At 48.1% G+C, this 19,092-nt stretch overlaps 1 protein-coding gene across 1 annotated transcript in view; it reads left to right on the forward strand.

Moving 5' to 3' along the window:
• The window catches only part of LOC135910777 (sphingomyelin phosphodiesterase-like), a 58,621-nt gene that overhangs the window by 29,923 nt on the left and 9,606 nt on the right, over window positions 1–19,092 (forward strand). The window contains exons 2-7 of the mRNA XM_070538478.1: window positions 5,552–5,813; window positions 6,690–6,881; window positions 10,979–11,140; window positions 12,637–12,882; window positions 15,058–15,227; window positions 16,399–16,518. Coding sequence (XP_070394579.1) covers window positions 5,562–5,813; window positions 6,690–6,881; window positions 10,979–11,140; window positions 12,637–12,882; window positions 15,058–15,227; window positions 16,399–16,518 — 1,142 coding nt within the window. The 5' untranslated portion in view covers window positions 5,552–5,561. The remainder of the gene's footprint in view (window positions 1–5,551; window positions 5,814–6,689; window positions 6,882–10,978; window positions 11,141–12,636; window positions 12,883–15,057; window positions 15,228–16,398; window positions 16,519–19,092) is intronic.

The following is a 19,092-nucleotide window of genomic DNA, read 5'->3' on the forward strand; positions in this document are numbered from 1 at the left end:
GCGCTTGTTTCTAGGTGGTTTTGGCTCAACTCTTGCAACATGCGCTGGGTGAGAATCGAACCAGGGTCTCCGGAGTGTGAGACGGAGACGCTACCACTGAGCCACGAGTACGATGCTTCAAAGCGGTACAAAAGCGCCTCTAGTGAATGCGGTGTTGCGTTAGAAACGAGCTGTTTCTAAGGCTCAGGCGTGCGTCGCTTTCTCAGGCGCGCATTTCGTTGCCGCGCCGAACGCTGCGTTGCTCGACGCTCACCGCGTCCAATACGGGGCGCGTAGTCGCTGCGCCGTAGCCCATTGTCTTACACCCCTTGGCGGGTCGACGGGAACGCTGTCGCGTTCCACTCTTGACGGCGAAGCAGAGTAACGCATGAGTTGTTTCTTCATCTAGCCGAACCAAATATAGCCAAGCAACAGCAGTTTACCAGGCTAAACAGTGGTTCAACAACTAAAATAAAGGCTAGTATGCTTCGCATCCTGGGCTTAACCTTAGCTAAGCCACAGCCATTTTTTTAGGTTCCTTTATTTACAGCCCACAGGTAACCAGGTCATCATTCCAGCCCATCGCTTTTCCCGTCACACACATCCTAATGCTGTGTATATACCACGTGCCCATTTCACTACGTATCAACCTTCTTTTAACGCGACAGCGTTAAGGAGCCCGTGTCGCAGAATAGCCGGTGTCGTCGGCGTCGGCGGCGTTGGCCGTGAGCGATAAATCCCAGCAGGCACTTCATGAATAAAAAACAACTTGCAAGATTGGCTGGGTTGGACTCGAACCAGGGTCTCCGGAGTGTGAGACGGAGACGCTACCACTGAGCCACGAGTTCGATGCTTCAAAGCGGTACAAAAGCGCCTCTAGTAAATGCGGTGTTGCCTTAGAAACGAGCTGTTTCTAAGGCTCAGGCGTGCGTCGCTTGCTCAGGCGCACATTTCGTTGCCGCGCCGAACGCAGCGTTGCTCGACGCTCACCGCGTCCGATGCGGGGCGCGTAGCCGCTGCGCCGTAGCCCATTGTCTTACACCCCTTGGCTGGTCGACGGGAACGCTGTCGCGTTCCACTCTTGAAGGTGAAGCTTAAGCGTCCTCCAATTTTTTTTTTTCTATACGCAGCCCGTGAATGGAATACCCTTCCTTCTCACATCGCCCTCATCACTGACATTTCTCGTTTCAAAGCTGCCATCGAAGACCATCTTTCAAGTCACATTACCTAACCTGACACGCCTTTTTTTCACTGTGCCCACCCCTCATGTAATGTCCGCTTCAGAGACCTTTGAGGTATAATAAATAAATTAAATTATTAATAAATAAATAAATTAAGATACAAGGACGAACGGAGCATTTCGACGTGCCGACGTCGTCTTCATGACAATGTGGAGACGGTACTGAAGCGATGACGATAAAATGACAGCATGACGACGACTGTGTGACGACGATAGGTGAGGACGACGGCATTACAAGAGTCGCATGTCGAAGTTAAAACGACTCAGCGGAACGACTGCGGCGGCATCATGGCTGTATTACAATGAATGATTCACGGCGACTGTATGACGACGATGCATTGACGACGATGGGATGACGAAGGCATAATGACAATGGGATGATGGCGAGTGTATTGTGTGTTTGGCGTGACGACGACTACATCACGAAACGTGTATGACGACGATGCCGTGATGATGACGGCATGGTTAGAGTCTGATGACGAAACTGAAGTGACTAGAATACTCGTTTTTCTATAACACTCTTACTTGGTTCAATTCGAAAATTTTGCTATTCCAACACCGCTACAATTTCCTGCTATTTTCACCGTACACGGTAGGGACAATAAAAGGAAACTTGGGAAAGAGAGAAGACGCGTCGAGGCACCGCATCACATGCTACCATGGCCATGCGGCGACACTACCTAGGATGACCTTTATGTGTATTGCTGCTGTAGCTGTAAAACATTAAACTTTTCTTATTGATGTAAAAACATATGTTTCTGTATCCCTTGTGCCATGGAGCCCACTTCTTCCACTTCCCGACAGCCTGCTCAGGTGGTAGCATTGCGCAGCATTTCGCCATAGGGCAAGATAAAGTTTACGGTGCTAAAACAGTTCGCGAACCGATTCAGTGTTGCGAGCTGGTTCGCAAACCATTGTACATTTTTATTTCTTCGAACCGAGACTGAACCGGAACGAAATCGGTGCCCACAGCACCCGGACTCGAACCGAACCGGTATTTCTTTCGGTTAGACACCCAGCACTTGACTGATGGCAACACGCACGACGTAAATTTTAGGACCTGGCAGCTGACCAATAAACTCTCGTATGAAAATGAAGTGGCTGCGAGCCAGAACGCTTTTTTCTAGCTCAATTTTCGCCTTATTTCTGTATATACCACAGGGGAGCCGCCATGGGTTGTGGCACGGATGCAAATTCACGTCCCAGCGCCTCTGCTGGAGATTGCGACGTCCGTGGTGGCTGCGTCTAGGAAACGGACTGGCCTCCAGAAGACAGCAACCGCGACGATGCCAGTGTCTACTCGCTCAGCAGTGATCACTACTCCGATGACGACTTTCAGCTAGTTAGGAGCCGCAAAACGAAACGAAGAAACACCATGGCCTACGTGTCTTGAAGCACGTCGACTCTAGAGCCAACTCGGAATACTGCAGTCAGTGAGATTCTATTTGTCCCAGAACTCGCTACCGACAATTTGAGGCGACTCAACAGATTGCCTCGGTGCTTCTCGAAGCAGTGACGCCAAATCAAGTCATGGACGTCAGAGTCAACATACGAAAAAATGGCTTGGCTCTTGACGTTGTACATGAGACTGCGCTGAGAACTTTGAGCAAATATACGGAACTTGGCGGCGTGAAGGTCCGCTCGTATATTCCACTGAACAGTGAAACCACTGCGGGTGTCATCTGCGACGTGGACGTCTCCATCTCTAGCACTGACTTGCCTATTCTAGTGAAGTCAACCGTTGATAGCTACGCCATAGCTCACGTGTCTCGCTTCAGCGCATCCCTCTGTGTGAAAGTAATTTTCAAAGACGAATCTCTTCCCTCAGCGTCCAGGTGCGCAACCTTAGACACCGCGTGCGACCATTTATACGAAGGCCACTCCAATGCCGCAAGTGAATGAGGTTGGGCCACGTGAGTGCTGTGTGCGAGCACGTGAGAGTCTCCTTGCGCAGCGCGGAGCCCCATGCTGCAGACTCCTGTGTAGCCACAGTTCTCAAATGCCACAATTGGATTGAGTCCCATGATGCTACCTCAAAGGTCTGCCACAAAGTGGAGAAGAAAAGGGAAGTGTTGAAGCAGTTGGCGAGATACCATTCGTCTCATCGGGAAGCTGTTGCGGCCCTCAGAAAGCGACGCTCCCGACGCCATCGGGCTTCAAAGAACGAAGATACCTCCGTGAAGAGCGCGCCACATCCGTCAACTCCTCCTCCTCTGCCCCCTTAGCCAGACAGAATCGAGTCTAACACTGGCAAGACCGTGCCACACAACACCAATACTGAACATTGGCCCGCGCCCCCAAAGATACAGTCGCCACCACTGCTGAAGCTGCAGCCGAAGCCACAGCCGACGCCACAAGCGAACTGACAGCCGGAACCACAGCCAAAGCCACAGCCGGAGCCACAGTCGGTGTCACAGCGGGAGTCACAGCCAGAGCCACAGCCGATGCCACAGCTGATGCCACAGCCGGAGCCACAGCCGGAGCCACAGTCACATCATGGGATACAGCGCACCACGGTAGAGGCCACAGCACCGACTACCGATAAATTGCCCGAAGAAGACCAGCAAGTGGTTGATGCTTCGATCCCTCACAAATACACTTCGTGTACTTTTCAGCAAGTTGCATACTCCGTCAGCGCGAAGTGCAGTGCAGGTGCTGGATACTCTTAATCCAGTGCTAGCAAGTCTCGACTAAGCCCCATGGCTCACCCGCAATTATTCGTGCAACTACCACTGGCCCTTTGGTCGTCCCAGATGTCATCAACGCAGATCACCAGCTATGGAATTCTACTTTGGTGTCACGATGCTTCACTGCACATACAGTGATCCCTTCCTTCCTCTATTATTTCTATTCCCCCTTTCCCTTACCCCCAGTGTAAGGTAGCATACCGGACGCTCGCCTGGTTGACCTCCCTGCCTTTCCTCTATTTGCTATCTCCTTCTCTCTCGTATGCTGCCTGGAAGCATCAAGTCTGCCGCAGTCGAGACCATCCCTATGCAATGAACGAAAAGAAGAGGAACTGAGGGCCCCATCTTTGCCAATCGATTATCAAAATTCGGGCCTCTCGGTTCGTCTTCTTCTCATTCATCAACATGAAATGACTACTTTAGCACAGCGAAGACATAGATTTAGAGTCAGAGCCAGACTACTACAAGACTCGACAACACTTCCTGTGAATCACTTTCAGCTAAACCACGCACAATCAACCAGTCCTGCATCAAAAGAACATTAGGAACAAACTATTGTTGATCTTACGTAGCGTCCCGAGGTATAGCTACTACGGCCGATAGGTTTTCATTTTCACTCTGACGTATTACCGTAAAAATTCAGGAGAGACACTTAAGACTGCTTACGTGTGGGAATGCGAAAGCATTATAATCGCTTAGGTGAAACGTTATCGATTGATGTTTTCGACATGCCTTAAAATTCTTTCTGCTAAATAGGTGTATGTGTTTTTGTATGCATTGGCCACAGGCTGGAAACATTCGGACTATTTCGCTGCAGAACGATAAATTTTATTTTATGCCTAATGGTAGGTCTGTCGTCTCCATGTCGTCTTCTTTTTTGTTTTTGTTTTCTTCGTCTTCTGAGGCGTGCTTACGTGGGTGACCACGTTTCACAGCTGCCCCAGAGGTAGACGCGTCGGAGTGCATCGCGGTAGACACAGCACCGATGAAACCCAAAGCAAGTTACACGTGGGAGGTAGTGACGGAGGCAGTGACGTGACGTGTGCAATAACGCACACACTAGGCACAACTTTAATCAACCGCAACCATAGAGCCACCGTAGAGTCGGGGAAGCGTGCTCATTTCGCACCCAGACCAAATTTACCTAATTTACTTTTCGAAGGCATTATTTACTTTGTTTACAAAAAACTTGCCTGACAAATTTGACGTCAATCGAAGCATTTTTATGTGTTATTACTCTTCGCGCCATCAGCCATATTTGGTATCATTTTTCGGTCACGCCACCGACGACAACGCCGGATTTTCCCGTAATGGGACATCTGGTGCTTTCGAATTAATATATGTTATTTTATCGTAGCGGTAAACCGCACACTGGTAGACACTACACGGAAGCAGCAGCGGCGGTAACAGTATCTTGTAACGCTGTTTTCGACCACATATAACGCTTGAACCGTTCCTGCCTAATCACAGAATTTATATAGGCGACTGTCGCAATGGGAAGAACTTGACTCGTATTCCCGATATAGCACCGAATTCTTCAGCGGTAGCAACACGGATAGCTTCACAGCCCCTTCAGACGCGGTAGCGAAAATGGCCGAACCGCTGTGACAAATGTTTTCAATCACCCGTGTTTTCATCCTACCAGGAAGCGAGCAATGCGAGTGACGGTGGTAGGTGGCGCCGTCGCGGCGCTGTTGCCTCTGGCGGACGCTCAGCTCTCGTTCTGGCACTTGCCCGCTGATCGCAGTAGGACGAGGCTCCGCGACCCGTACGAAGCACTGGATGTTCTGTCCCGCATGGGATACGCGGCCCTGGTGGGACAGGAAGAGGGAGACGGCGCTTATGAAAGGAAGCAGGCCCTCGACTACGTTGCCAAGCTAGGATGGTCTGATGTAGATGTTGCGGCGGTAAGCATACATATCCATACGTTGTTCGCTGTTCATTTCCTGAATTTTACACGACGTTGTTGCGAAGTTACTCCTCCAAAAAGACATATAGAGAGAAAAAATAACGGGAGGCGAAGTAGACAACGCCCAGTTTGTTACCCTACACGTGGGGAGGGGTAGGTCGCACTGCGTCCACAAAAGCACTGCGTCCAATTTCAGAAGCTGCTCATATGGCGTCCGCGTGTAATTGCGCATGGCTTTTTGCCAGAATCCTTCACACCATCTCTGCCAATGAAGCCATGTCTACGCAACAGGCGCTGCTCCAAGCAACCTTGAGCTCTCGATTTCTTGTGCGCTGGGTTTTTACGCATAACTTGTACATTGCAACTGCTCCGGAGTGGTGTAAACTACACGACAAACAAAGTGAGCACAGAAAAGCAGAACTCATACGAACAATTATTAAAGAGGAACGTGCCGAGCGTGAATTCTCATTTGCTTTTCAATGTACATACACGAAGGAAATGTATAAGGAAATATAGTCCATGTAGCATAGGCAACAAAAGTTAAATTTTTCGAAAACAAGCAGCAAATGTGCAGTCTTAACCTTCGTGGTCGACGTAATTGGCCTCGCAGTCAGGGAGTAAAATAGGTGTGGAACTCTAATGCAGGCAGCGAAGAAGCACGTTCATCTAGGCTGATCAGTCGCAGAAAACTAAGATTACGATTTTAAGAAACTCGAACGAACGAAAATAGCTGGTACGCATTCAGCGAGCTGTTCAAAGTTATAAACAATGGCTTACCGATATCTTTTAAAAACGCATAACCAATCCAAATATACATCCTATCGTAGAGTATTTCAGCAATAAATCTTGATTCTTGAATGTCCGGAGCACGCAGGTTATGGAGACCTTCAGGACGGGCATAACGACACCGGAGACGTGCGAAACCTGCGAATACTTTATGGATGTGCTGAAGAATGGCTCGGGCAAGTTCTCTATGCCCATCTTCGTCGCATTCCTGTGGACCATGTGCTACATCCAGTCCTACACCACGAGCGAAGTCTGCACGGGCATGGTCAGGTCCTACAAGGTGAGCGCTGGGCTAGTGGTTAAGTGAAAGCAGAAACCACTTGATGCAAGATGATGGTGGCTCAGCACACCTTTTAAAGCGAATTTGCCTCTTTCTTCGACTTTTGCGCTGCTGCTATTGCAATCTTGCACGTCGCATAGAGGCGCGATTCAGGACGTGTATACACATAGCAGGAGCGTGGCAGAGAGGAAAGACGATGCGAAAAGCTCGCTTAGACTTTTCCATCGCGTCGCGCATGCACGATGCCCTTTGGAGTTCCCTGGGCGTCGCCACATGAGCCTCTTGACAGCTGTAATTACCCGTTAGCCCCCGCAAAAGCACTGCAGAAACTGCAGTGCTTTTGCAAGTCTGCAAACTGCAGTGCTAATGTGCAAGTCCAGATGGGACGTGGATAAAACTGTAGAGAGCAGAGGGGACGGCGCGAAGCTGATAATGGGTAGAACCGACGCAGTCGCGAAACCAGTGAATGACAGCCTTGACACTTTCACAGCTCCCGTACATGGGGAGAGGGGGGGGGACGAACAGATGAAGAAGGCAAGGAAACAGAGGTTGCGGGCAAACTGAAGGTACGGTACGTACGGTACGCTTCTGCTATTTCCGAAAAATGTACACCATGCAGGCTTGTCAAACAGACAACTGACCAGGGCATGCAGACACCCTGCATCACCGCATTAAAACACCGCAGGGTCTATGCGGCACTACGGAAGCGATCGCACGTCAAATCAACACTTTTTTGCCTGTTGCAGTAGCTTGACGACTGTGGCAGTGCTCGAGGGCACAGCTTCAATCCTGACCTTGGCAGCTGCACTTAGAATAGAAAGAAATACAAAAACGCTAGCGCACTTAGATTTAGGTGCACGTTAAAAAACACCAGGGTGCCAAAATTAATCCGGAGTACGGCACTATGTCGTGCTTCATAATCCGATCGTGGTTTTGGCACGTACTGGCACATAATTCAATTAAAATTGATCACTTCTGCCACGATGCTACATGCCATGGGAAACAATGATAATGTTAAACCCTCTCAGAGATTATGAGCACTCGCACACAAAAACGTCTCAAGCAAACACGTCTCCCTGTGTGTTCTTTGTACTGCGCAGACAAATAGCAGTGATGCACGTAAGGTAACGTTTGACATCAATTCACCGCTCTTGTATTTGACTAAAAGCTGCATAAATTACACATTCACCGTCAACAACACTGCTAATCACGAATCAAAGCACACAGCATACAAAGCTTGGCTTACATCGATTCCCACTGTGCGTGGGATCCCCATAATTCTTTTTTACCTTTTTTTTCAATTTGTTTAGACATACATTGTCTGTGATGATGCGACTAAACGCGCGTTAATTCTGCCTCACTAGGGACCCTCCACCAGTGAATTGTTTCGTAGCAGCAAGTAATGAAAGGCTTATTAAGGCGAGAGCCCTAATTGACTCGTTGCAATGGCTCATACCCGAAAAATCGGCGTCTATTCCAGTGAGATAAAAATATCATCATGAGGAATAGCTCATTCTCCCATAAGCAAGCAGAGATGTAATGACTGAATATGAATGAAGAAACGAAAGAAAGAAAGAAAGAAAGAAAGAAAGAAAGAAAGAAAGAAAGAAAGAAAGAAAGAAAGAAAGAAAGAAAGAAAGAAAGAAAGAAAGAAAGAAAGAAAGAAAGAAAGAAAGAAAGAAAGAAAGAAAGAAAGAAAGAAAGAAAGAACCTTTAAGTAGTGCATTAGGTTCCCGCATGCGTCGTTGAGGAGGTCGACCTAAAGCGCCACACGTGTACTTCACACTGCGGCTCGTTATGTCTTGCACGATGTCTGACCCCTCCGATCGTATAACTTAGTGCACCACCATGTGCGCACCAGGCTTTCGCGTACACGTGTTACAGGAGTGTAACATGATGCCGAACTTTTTTTTCACGCTTAAAACAATGGCAACATCAGCACAAATGTAACGTCGTGTCAGACACTCAGAATATCAAAAAAGAAGGTGAAAAAAAAAGAAACGCATCACATAGTGCCCCTCATTTATCCTCAACTCAAACGCACGTATGCGAAAAGTAGCCAGCACCATATTCGACGCAAAAAGAAAACAGCGAAAGAATGGAATGGAGATACGGCGAACTACATCATATACTGAAGTAGGCAAGCACACACAACGCTTTCTACAGCAAGAAGAGCGTTTGAAGTTACCAAATGTAGCAGCAATGAGTAACAATCGCTTGGCAAGGTGTCAAAAAGTTGGCTGCGGCTTAGCTCAGCTAACCCTGGCTGTGCAAAGCGAAAGCTTGGTTTAGCGTCGTTAACTCTTGGTTTCACTTGGTTACCCTTTGAGTTAGTTGTAGTTATTACACTTAGGTATATAATCATCGTTAAGCCAGGTATGACGCCTGTACCTAGGTCAGTGGCTAGACATGACTGTGATTAGGCTTGGGTAGACACGCATTGTTTGACGGTGCGATGCCTGTTGTGCCACAGGGAAAGCGCCAGTGCTAGACATGCAAAGAGACGCGGCGAACATGCTCAGCATCGAAGCACACACGGACAGGGCGCGAACGCGGTCGCTACATTTATCTCAACTGTGCGACGCCTGCTGCATTCCGGACCCTCTCCAGTGAAGCACCTCGCCGGGAGATATCCGCGGGGTGGTAAGACGTCGCTTGGCGACGACGGCTCAAAGCCTCCCGCTCCCGCGCAATGCTTACAGAAGATGGCCCGGTCTCGCTCTCATCCATGGCCAAGCTCGCACTAACTAGGCTAGCGCGGCGCTCCTCTAAGCCAGGCACTCCGAGAGTCACGTGGTCAGGAGGCGACCTAGCTGCGGTGAGCGCATGCGCCAAGCCGGCGGGGGCGGCGGAGCTCGGCGCGGCGAGTTACGTGATGCGCTGCCAAGGCTACGGCGTAGCTGCGATTAAACGAAGGTCAAATTGCTGGTGACGGCGAAACTCGGTTCGACGCGGTTAGTAAAACTTTCGCTTTAAAAGAAGATTGTAAGAAAGCCGGCGCCGAGTGGCAGCGTCACCAAGCGCCGGGCGCGTTGATGTGCATTTCTGAACGGTGAGTAGCGTGAACGAATGGCTCCCTTGTTGGGCGCTTGTCAAGTGCCCCGTTCGTATGGGAGATGTGCCAAATAGTGTACTCTAATAAGGGTAGTCCTGCATTCTAAGCTGCTTCGGTGGTTGACACAGCGTCCGATATTGGACCATGTATCAACCATAGACGATTGAGTGTCTTCAGGTCTTCAGGGCGCCTGCAGTTCCATACTGGCCAAAGGATGACTCCAGTCAGGCTTCAAGACGTCGGAAGCGCACATAAACCAGTCCTCAAACAATGGTCCATCTGCCACTATCAGATGACAAGCCATGGTGTTGTTTTATGCTCGCATCGCTTAGCGAGCACGGTAATCGGGCGAGTTGGTACGAGCCCTTAGCTTTGAATAGTGTACGCCTCACCAAACGGTGCACGTCTCGAAATAAAAAATTAGTTGAAAGTAGCGCCTGTCTTGTATTCTTAGTCCCATCCTTCGTCCCTTTTTCGCTATCCGAAGTTACGCATCTTTTAGCCAGTGTTGCATACACGCGCGTGTACAGAGTGCCTGCATTGTAAACGGTGCTTGTTATGTGTTTCTAGCTCTGTATAATAGCTTGTTTTCTTCTTTCTTTTTTCTTTCCTTCTTTCTTTCTTTTTCGATTGACGAACAGAAGACTTCGCACTTGCACTGTCGTAATTGCCTTTTCTTGTTGAGAGCGGCAATTTTGCCTGTCACCAAGCGCCGTACGCGTCGATGTGCATTTCTGAACGGTGAGTATTGTCTGCGTGGAAAGTTGCCCCTCAGATCAGATGCAGCGAAATAAGATCCCACTAGGCATTTTGCACCGCCTGGTGATACTGCTTGCACCAGAACATTTTTCTCCGTATTGTCTTCTAGCTGCTTCAGGAACGAAGTCACCGTCACAGGTGTACCGCTGTTCGCTAAATCGTCGAGTGCATTGTCTAACAGCTGCGTCGTGTCCGTATACATTGCTCTCACATCTTGGTGAAACGATCAGTCGGGCTAATTTACCAGCACTTTTCTTGTTTCGTCTTTCCCGTCTTCTTCAAGGACGACGTCGGCTACGTGATGAGAACTACGAGGTCCTCTCCGAACGAGCTCTGCACACTCATGTTTGGTAGAACGTGCGGAAACCTCACGTTGCCTGAACACGTGTGGGAGATAGACGTTCCAGAAAAGCCCAGCGACACCACGCCTGTACTCAGGAAGAGAGTGAGTTGCTTCCTTGCACGGTTCACTCTTAGAGAGAACACCTAGTTAGTATTCAAACCAACATAGCTTAATTGAACGTGTCGTCGACCTCAAATATCGTGACACATTGCACTTGGGATGGCCCCCATATTATCAAGATATTGGCACGTATACACGTACTTGTTCGTTTCTTTCTCTTTTTTTTCTGTGACCGCATTTCACCGGCTAACAAATTTTAAAGGTTTCCGCTCAGCGCAAGACGCACCTTTCTGTATCGGAAGTTTCTCGAATGTTATCGCGTGTTCCATCTGTCGGCTATGTTTTTAACCCAGCCTTGCGTAATCAGATAGCGTGCGCGAGGCGAATAGCGGTTTACATTTTAGAGCGTACGCGAACACCAGCGATATCGATGGAAGGGTCAGTGAGCCATGTATAAATAGCGGACGTGTCTGATCCACAGATGAGAATTTTTCGACAACCGATGAGTGCGATCGCCGCTATCATTGTGCTGAGTGTTACTTGTGCTGGGCACAGGTCCACCAAAGAAAGAGTGAAATTCGTGAATCACACTGACACCGCGTCTCCCATCTCCGTCACTACAACGCGACAATGTAAAGTTTGCGTAACGCAATGATCTCTCGGAACATTGAGAAACGTAGCTGATAACAGTGGCGTTACATATTCTATCACTTGCTTAAGTATATTTCTCACAAAATCTGCCGTTGCCCCTCAGGTAATTAAATTAATGAAATTAACTTCTGCGGCTCTACATGCCAAAACCAGGATACGATTGGGAGGCACACCGTAGTGGGCGGGGGCTGCGGATTCATTTAGACCGCCTGGGATGCTTTAACCTGCGTTCAATGCACAGTACACGGGCGTTCTCGCGTTTCGACCCCGTCGAATTCCACAAGTATTTAAACTCGCACACAGATTTGCCATTGTGATTAGCCCTGTCTTTCTTAGTTTGATTCTGTTGGCATTTGTACTTACGCTAGCGCAGAGTGCTCATTCTTGCGCCGCTCCTAAAATACACGCCTAACGCTCCGGAGCCCTTGCATACGTAATTCGTTGCAAAGACTACGATTAACCGACGTAGATTGAACTTTGCCTACGCTATTGCTCATAGCATTCCCCTTATTTTCATCAAGCATAAACAAGGTGCGTTGTTTATATAGCAGCGGATTAAACTCGGCACTGTTCGTAAAACACACTTATAACGCTCCGGAGAGCTCGCATAGGTAAATTATTGCAAAGGCCGCAATTAACCCTCCCACTTTTCCTTTCGCCCTATAATTCAGCCATTACCTGACCCTTACTTTCACCAAACATAATTAGGGTGCCTCGTTTAATTCACTGAGGACGCTTGGCGTACCTCTATATAGCAGGCATATCGTTTTACTGCAAAGCATTCATCTATAGGCAACGGTGCACCAAGCAACGTTCTCTCGAAAGCAGGCAATCCTGCCATGAGATGTTTTTCCTCGGTGGCTCGCCTCAGTGTTTTGCGCGTGCAGGCGCAGTCGAGGGCCGAGCTGGCGTCGTCGTTCCGCGTGCTGCACCTGTCGGACACGCACTACGACCCGGAGTACGTCGAGGGGAGCCTGGCATCGTGCGACGAGCCCCTGTGCTGCCGTGCTGCATCGGGAGAAGTGACGAACGACACCGACCGCGCGGGCCGCTGGGGTGACTTGCGTTACTGCGACCTGCCATTCCGCACGCTGGAAAACATGCTCGAGCACATCGGACGACAGGGACGTCAGGTGAGCGAGTAGCTCCTCGTTAAATTTGCAAAAAAAGAAAAAAAAATGCGGCAGAACGTACCTCAAGATTACTTTTGACGCTATAGTGATTAGCAGTGCAGTAAAGTGGTGACGCTAGGTATATCTTCCGCAAGGTATATCTTCCTTAAAATTAATTCTTTATAAAACTTTAGTCCGTCCAAAACTAGAATATGCATCCAGCATCTGGGACCCCAGTCAATCCATACTAATCGCTTCCCTGGAATCTGTTCAGAATCGCGCAGCCCGGTTTATTCTATCAAATTATTCCCGCTACGCTTCTGTATCCACTATGAAGAACACACTAAACCTGCCTGATCTGCCTTTACGTCGCAAATTTCTTCGTCTCTGCCTCTTTCACAAAATCTATCATCAAAATGAAGTATTGAAAAGCTGTCTTTTTCTTCAACCGACGCACATTTCCTCGCGTGTGGACCACAAGTTCAAGGTTGGTGTGCCATTTTGCCGAACCAACTTACATAATTATTCTTTCATTCCAAAAACCAGTGCAGAATGGAACCACCTTCCTGCATCCATCGCTGACATCATCGACACTAAGTTCAGAAGTGCCATTGAAAGTTACTTATTTTGTTAACTTGTATTTTCATAAATTGAATTATTGCACACTTGTATATGTATTACCCACTCCTTTCTGTAATGCCCTCGGGCTCTGAAACTATTTGTAATAAATAAATAAATAAATATTGCCACCACAGGCATGCGTCGTATTTGAAGGGTCCATGCAGCCGGGTTCCTCTCGCCCGCTTCCCTCTACGCATGCTGCGTCATTCGGCGGCGGCGTCGCCACGAAGCGCACGCGTGGCGCTTGTGTGAATACACACATTCAGGAAAGTTTTGTCTGAATGTGTATGACGGAGTTTCGATTACCCCCAAGCACCAGATAAACCATGATCTTTTTTCGCATTGATGGTTGGCACATACGCTGTATCACATACCCAGTGAGCGAAGTTGGCGTCGAGGAGGTTCACTGAAGAACAGCGCATAAGTATTGACGTGCACCCAGTAACACGAGTAGACATGGAATGGGTTTAACTATAGTGAGCGGCACATAGCTAAAGTCACATACCCAGTGATTCAAGATGTTCGGCGTCTGGTTTCGATCCCTCAGCACAACAGCCTGATGCCTTGCCAATCAGACCACGGACTTCCCCAGTGACTTAAGCGGTGTGAGACAGGCAGCCCCCGAAAAGTGCGTGTATTATCCTAAGAATGCTAATCGCATTAAAACACTTCAGTCTACACCCGTCCATCTTAAAGGTATCGTTAAATAGCGATGGGCCTATTGTAACAATGCACGCACGTGTGTAATGTATTCGTTGTAAACGCTATTAATTTTCGTAGCAACTGGTCGATTATTAGGAAAATCAGGGCAAAAACTTCCCTTGCTGCAATTTGGAGCGAAAGCTTCAGTGTCGATACTTCGGTGTGTCGCTGTAGACTTCAAATCATCCTCTGTGTATGTGCGTGCGCGTGTGTGCCTGTACACAGTGTGTGTGTGTGTCTCGGGGGGGGGGGGTGTCTGCGTGCGTGCGTGCGTGCGTGCTTGCGTGCATACATTTTTACTAGGGTACTTTAACGTGCGACGAAGTCTTTCTTCACCCATGAACAATTAAGTAAGCCAGCATACAAAATCCGCTGAAGTCGCGTACATAAACTTCACAGTGGCGTAGTCACCTGTCCTTAGTGCACGCGTCTTTCCTGGCTGCCCGAGTCTCCTTTCGGGGTACGAGCGGCCGCGTTATTATTTCAGAAGTGTCAGTAACTAATACAGCTTAACTTACTGCGTTTCTTTGTTGTTCCTTTACTCGAATTGCGCATGCGCAAAGAGAGTTGAGCTTGCGTCTACCGTGTGCAAAAACAACGCACCGAACACCCGCCTCCAGTTCTGACCTCGGTCTTTTCCTCATTTAGGAACTATATCGTTTTATATTTCAGGCGTATACGTAAGTATACGCCTTAATCTAGTATAAGCGGTCATTGCCAGTGATGGCCAAAAGCTGTTTAGAAAATGGTGGGGAGCATCTGTTACCTTTGCACACGTCTGCACGTAAGTTGCATCTCGCTTATGCAGAGATGTGTAAGTCACCCTCCGAAGGCAATTGAAAGCACTTATGGTGCGATTTTCATTGTTCTTAGCCTCAGTTCGCCTACTGGACGGGCGATCTCCCACCCCACGACGTGTGGAGGATAACTCGGGCCGCCAACTTCGAGAACTTCGAGAAGACCGTCTCGACTATCGCCAAGCAGCTGCCCGGGGTCACGGTCTATCCGGTCGTCGGAAACCACGAAGCTGTTCCCCCGAACTTGCAAGTTCCAGCCAATCACTAGTTTCTTCGAAACATAAACGGCGCGCTCCCGCACTATAAGACGCACCTTCATTAATTTAATGGAATGCAATGATGAAACAATGCTTTACCCAAAAATATGGTGTTGTAAAAAATAAATCAGAAAGAAATTAGTGTTTTCTTCTCTAAGTGCACTGCATCGAATTGGAGCCTCCATTGTTTCCAAGGTTTTCCAAACGAGCAAGGAACAAGGAACGAGCTGCTAATCAATTTAAAAAAAAAATACAATCGGAAAATGTAATGAGAAAAACAGCAGTACAATTAGAGTAGAATTAGTAGTAAGCCGTTGAAATTGAATACGAAGAGCACAAAAAAAAACAATTTGCTGGTTTCCTGTCGCCTGTGTCGTCTCTATGTTGTGTCTCGTGGTATTTGTTTTCTACACGATTCAAACAAAAACTAAGTTACGTCAGACGTGGCTCACGGCTTGTCTTCAACAAGACACTAGTAAGGTCACGCGCTACTGCTTACAGTTGCGTGCGAAATAGCCCCATAGAAACAAGCTTCCTTGAATTGCTGCACGATTTGGAAAGGTAATTTTACCGTTCTCCTCGATATTAACTCTTAATGATAACAAAAAATACAAGTCATCAATTCGCATTTTTAGAAAAAAGTAACAGCGCTATTGCATTACACAAATGTTCTTTTGTGAGAAGATCTTCGTCAAGTGGTGTGCGCAGTCAAGTGGTGACTTTGTGCGCGGCAAAACTCGTTATTGAACGCCTATAATAGATAATCAGTAGCGCCGAATAGCAGGTCATGTTTGGTCTGGCCTCCTCGTCGCAGTACACGCGTCCCGTTTATGATGCAGATAGGTTTGCTGGAGACAAAAAGAAAAATGCCTCGGTACGGCACAAGTTCTGTCTGGCATTTCTTACTTAAACTGCGTGACTGTTATATAACTTCGTAGCAAAACGCTGCTTCAATTTTCGAAGAATTCTCTATCACTACTCCGACACTTCGCGTTGTTCGCTACAGAAAAAAAAAATCGGAGGGTATACACTGAGACGAAGAGCGGAAAGTTGATAACGAAGCAGCAGGACTCTCACCATGTCCGCTTACCGTGCGTTGTATGCATGCCAACCAAGGGACAGGCCGAGCAGTTCAAACACGGAACTCCTGGCGCGTGCAGGTTCCCCGAGACCGACCGCAGCGATGCGCAGCACGCCGAGAAGTCGCAGTGGCTGTACGACACCCTAGCCGAAGATTGGAAGGTGTGGCTTCCGGAAGACGCCCTCGCCACCGTCAGACGGTGGGTGTCTCCGAACGTGTGCAGCGAGCGCCCACGGAGCTTGCATCTCGATCTTACGAGCACGGCCAGTAGACGGCGAGAACTGTACAGCTTCAGCACAAAGCTCGGTTAGCCAGGATCATGCGGCCATTGTGCCATATTCCTTCAATTCTTTTCCTCTTCGCGCTTCCGCTGTGGTTAGACCGCCGCACCGCATGTGTTATCACCAGGATCAGCGAGCGATGAGTGGTGGAAAAAGGAATTGAAGTGAGCGATAGCGTTACGTTGAACCGGTGCCACGCATCGTACCTTTGTCTCGGCTGCTTTGCGTCCTCGTAGACTCACGAGCATACTATGGTATGCGGCTTCAAGTTCTACAGCAGCGTGACGCTGCACATAGAAATCGTGCGCCTCATGTTCGCGATACTGGGAAGCCGGCCGCCAACGCTAAGCTACGACGAACGGTTGTCGGTAGTTGCGATCTGCACGTAGCATCGCGCTTAGCATCGCGCTGTGGACGTTGTGACGGATCTAGAAGCATGATCAGGTTATACCGCAATGCAACGCCGGATCAAGTATCATTTCAGCGGCCGTGTTTATATGTAAGAAACACCCTATCCTCGTTGAACTGTTGCGAAGCTTCTGCTCCACAGCCTGTAAACATGCCGCCATTGATTCATGCGCAGTTACTTTCCACAAGAGCCACAAGTTCTATGGGATGACGCAATTACGATAGCATGATAGAGCGCGATATCGAGCAGGTGAAGTTGCACTTGCGGAGCAGTGAACAGCTGAACTTCAGATAAATTGAAAACTTGACATCAGAGGAAGTGACGTAAAACGAAAGTTTGGTGGTAGCCCCACGTCGAAATTCTCACAAAAGCTTTCCGTGACATCATACGTTCTCGCGGGGTCTGGCATCGCCTAGCTGACTGTTTGTTCGAAAAATAGATATTGTCTACAAACATTAACGAGTGATTCGCCAGCAACTTACCACAACTCCTATTTTTCTCACGATCTTCTCTACGAGAGAATGAATAAAACAACTTACAAATATGTGACTTCACTTAGTGGCATCATCCGTGTCCGCAATTGAATGTTAAATTGAAAATTAAAAGTTATACCTCCTTCAATCAAATCCCGTCCCGTCAATTTTCGCACGGTCCCTATCCTTTATCATTCGTTTGACTGCTGCAGCTGCAACTGCGCTGAATGTAAATGAAAATGGGCTCAGTTTGATTAATGAATTGATAGCGTCCCAAAAGAACCGCCTACTTATGGGAGACCAAGTAGTGGAGGGCTCCGGAACGATTTTGAAGATGCGGGGTTTCTCAGCATGCACCTAGAATATGTACAAAGGTCACATATCCTAGATAGTGGCCCCATTCTGAAACCTTTTCTCAATAGAAAAATATATGTAAATCCTACGCACTGTGGGGAATCAACGTCATGCGAAGCATATTGCAGGTACCTGGTAGCACCGTTTGGGATTCTTCGAAGAGTTACCACATGGACCAAAGTGCTTGTGTAACTAAGCAAGCAGTTGTTTTCGACGCGAGCATGTGTGTAACGACAGAAGAAAGACGACGACAATAGTTAGTACGCCGTAAAAAAATTTACACCCTTAAGGGTCTTGTCGCACTGGTAACACCCTTACCGTTAGGGTCTTATAAAAATGCATAGAGGACGAAGGCGGAGCTCTGTCTAGACGTGCGATGACAAAATACGTAGTTGAAAACTACGTAATCATTCTGACAGCCTTGGGCGCACAGAAACATCCGATAGGAGAGATTAATATCTTTCCTTCTGAAATTTTCTTGTCGGATATTTCTGTGCGCCCAAGGCGTTCAGAATGATTGCATAGTTTCCAACCACGTCTTTTGTCATCGCACGTCTAGTTAGAGCTCCGTTGTCGGCCCCTATAAATTTTTGCAAGGCCCCAACGGTAAGGCTGTTTGTTACCAGTGCGACAAGAAAACACCTTTAAGGGTGTAAGCATTTTTACACTGAGTGATGGCGACGAAATTACGACAGCATTTTTTTCTCAGTGAGGACCATTACGATCTGAGCTGATCTCGAGGATGGTACAATGAAGCGCAGCGTCTTCGTAGCATCCCTCAACGAAAGAAAGTGGTAAGCCTGCGGCCAAGTGGAAAAGAGCGCACGCGAGGGTAGTGCTTAGCTCTTGCTGTTTGACGTGACGAACGTATCAATCGTCTCGGAAAGATGGCGCGGGTCGTTGACTCGACGGAAGCATGAGCGCGCTATAGCGTCAGGGTGCCGTGCTCGCCGTCGGAGGTTCGATCCCATCATCGGACACTTTCGAATTTTCTTTTTTATGAAACGAGGCGAGACTGGAACTTACCTACCGCAATCTTTCTGGGATGAGCAAAAGAATGCTTCGCATTGAAATATGGGTTAGGTCATTGACAGTAGCAAAAAAAAGAAAAATAGGTATTCTTATTTCGTTTAGGTTTCTTGTGATCTTGTTCGTGAAGTATATCTGTCATTAATGAATCCGACTGTACCTTCTTGTCGATCCATTACTGTTATGCTGCCTTACAGCTTCTGTTGTTCTTGGTTTATCCCTACTGT

Source organism: Dermacentor albipictus, chromosome 5 (genome assembly GCF_038994185.2).
Source record: "Dermacentor albipictus isolate Rhodes 1998 colony chromosome 5, USDA_Dalb.pri_finalv2, whole genome shotgun sequence".
NCBI classification, from domain to species: domain Eukaryota; kingdom Metazoa; phylum Arthropoda; class Arachnida; order Ixodida; family Ixodidae; genus Dermacentor; species Dermacentor albipictus.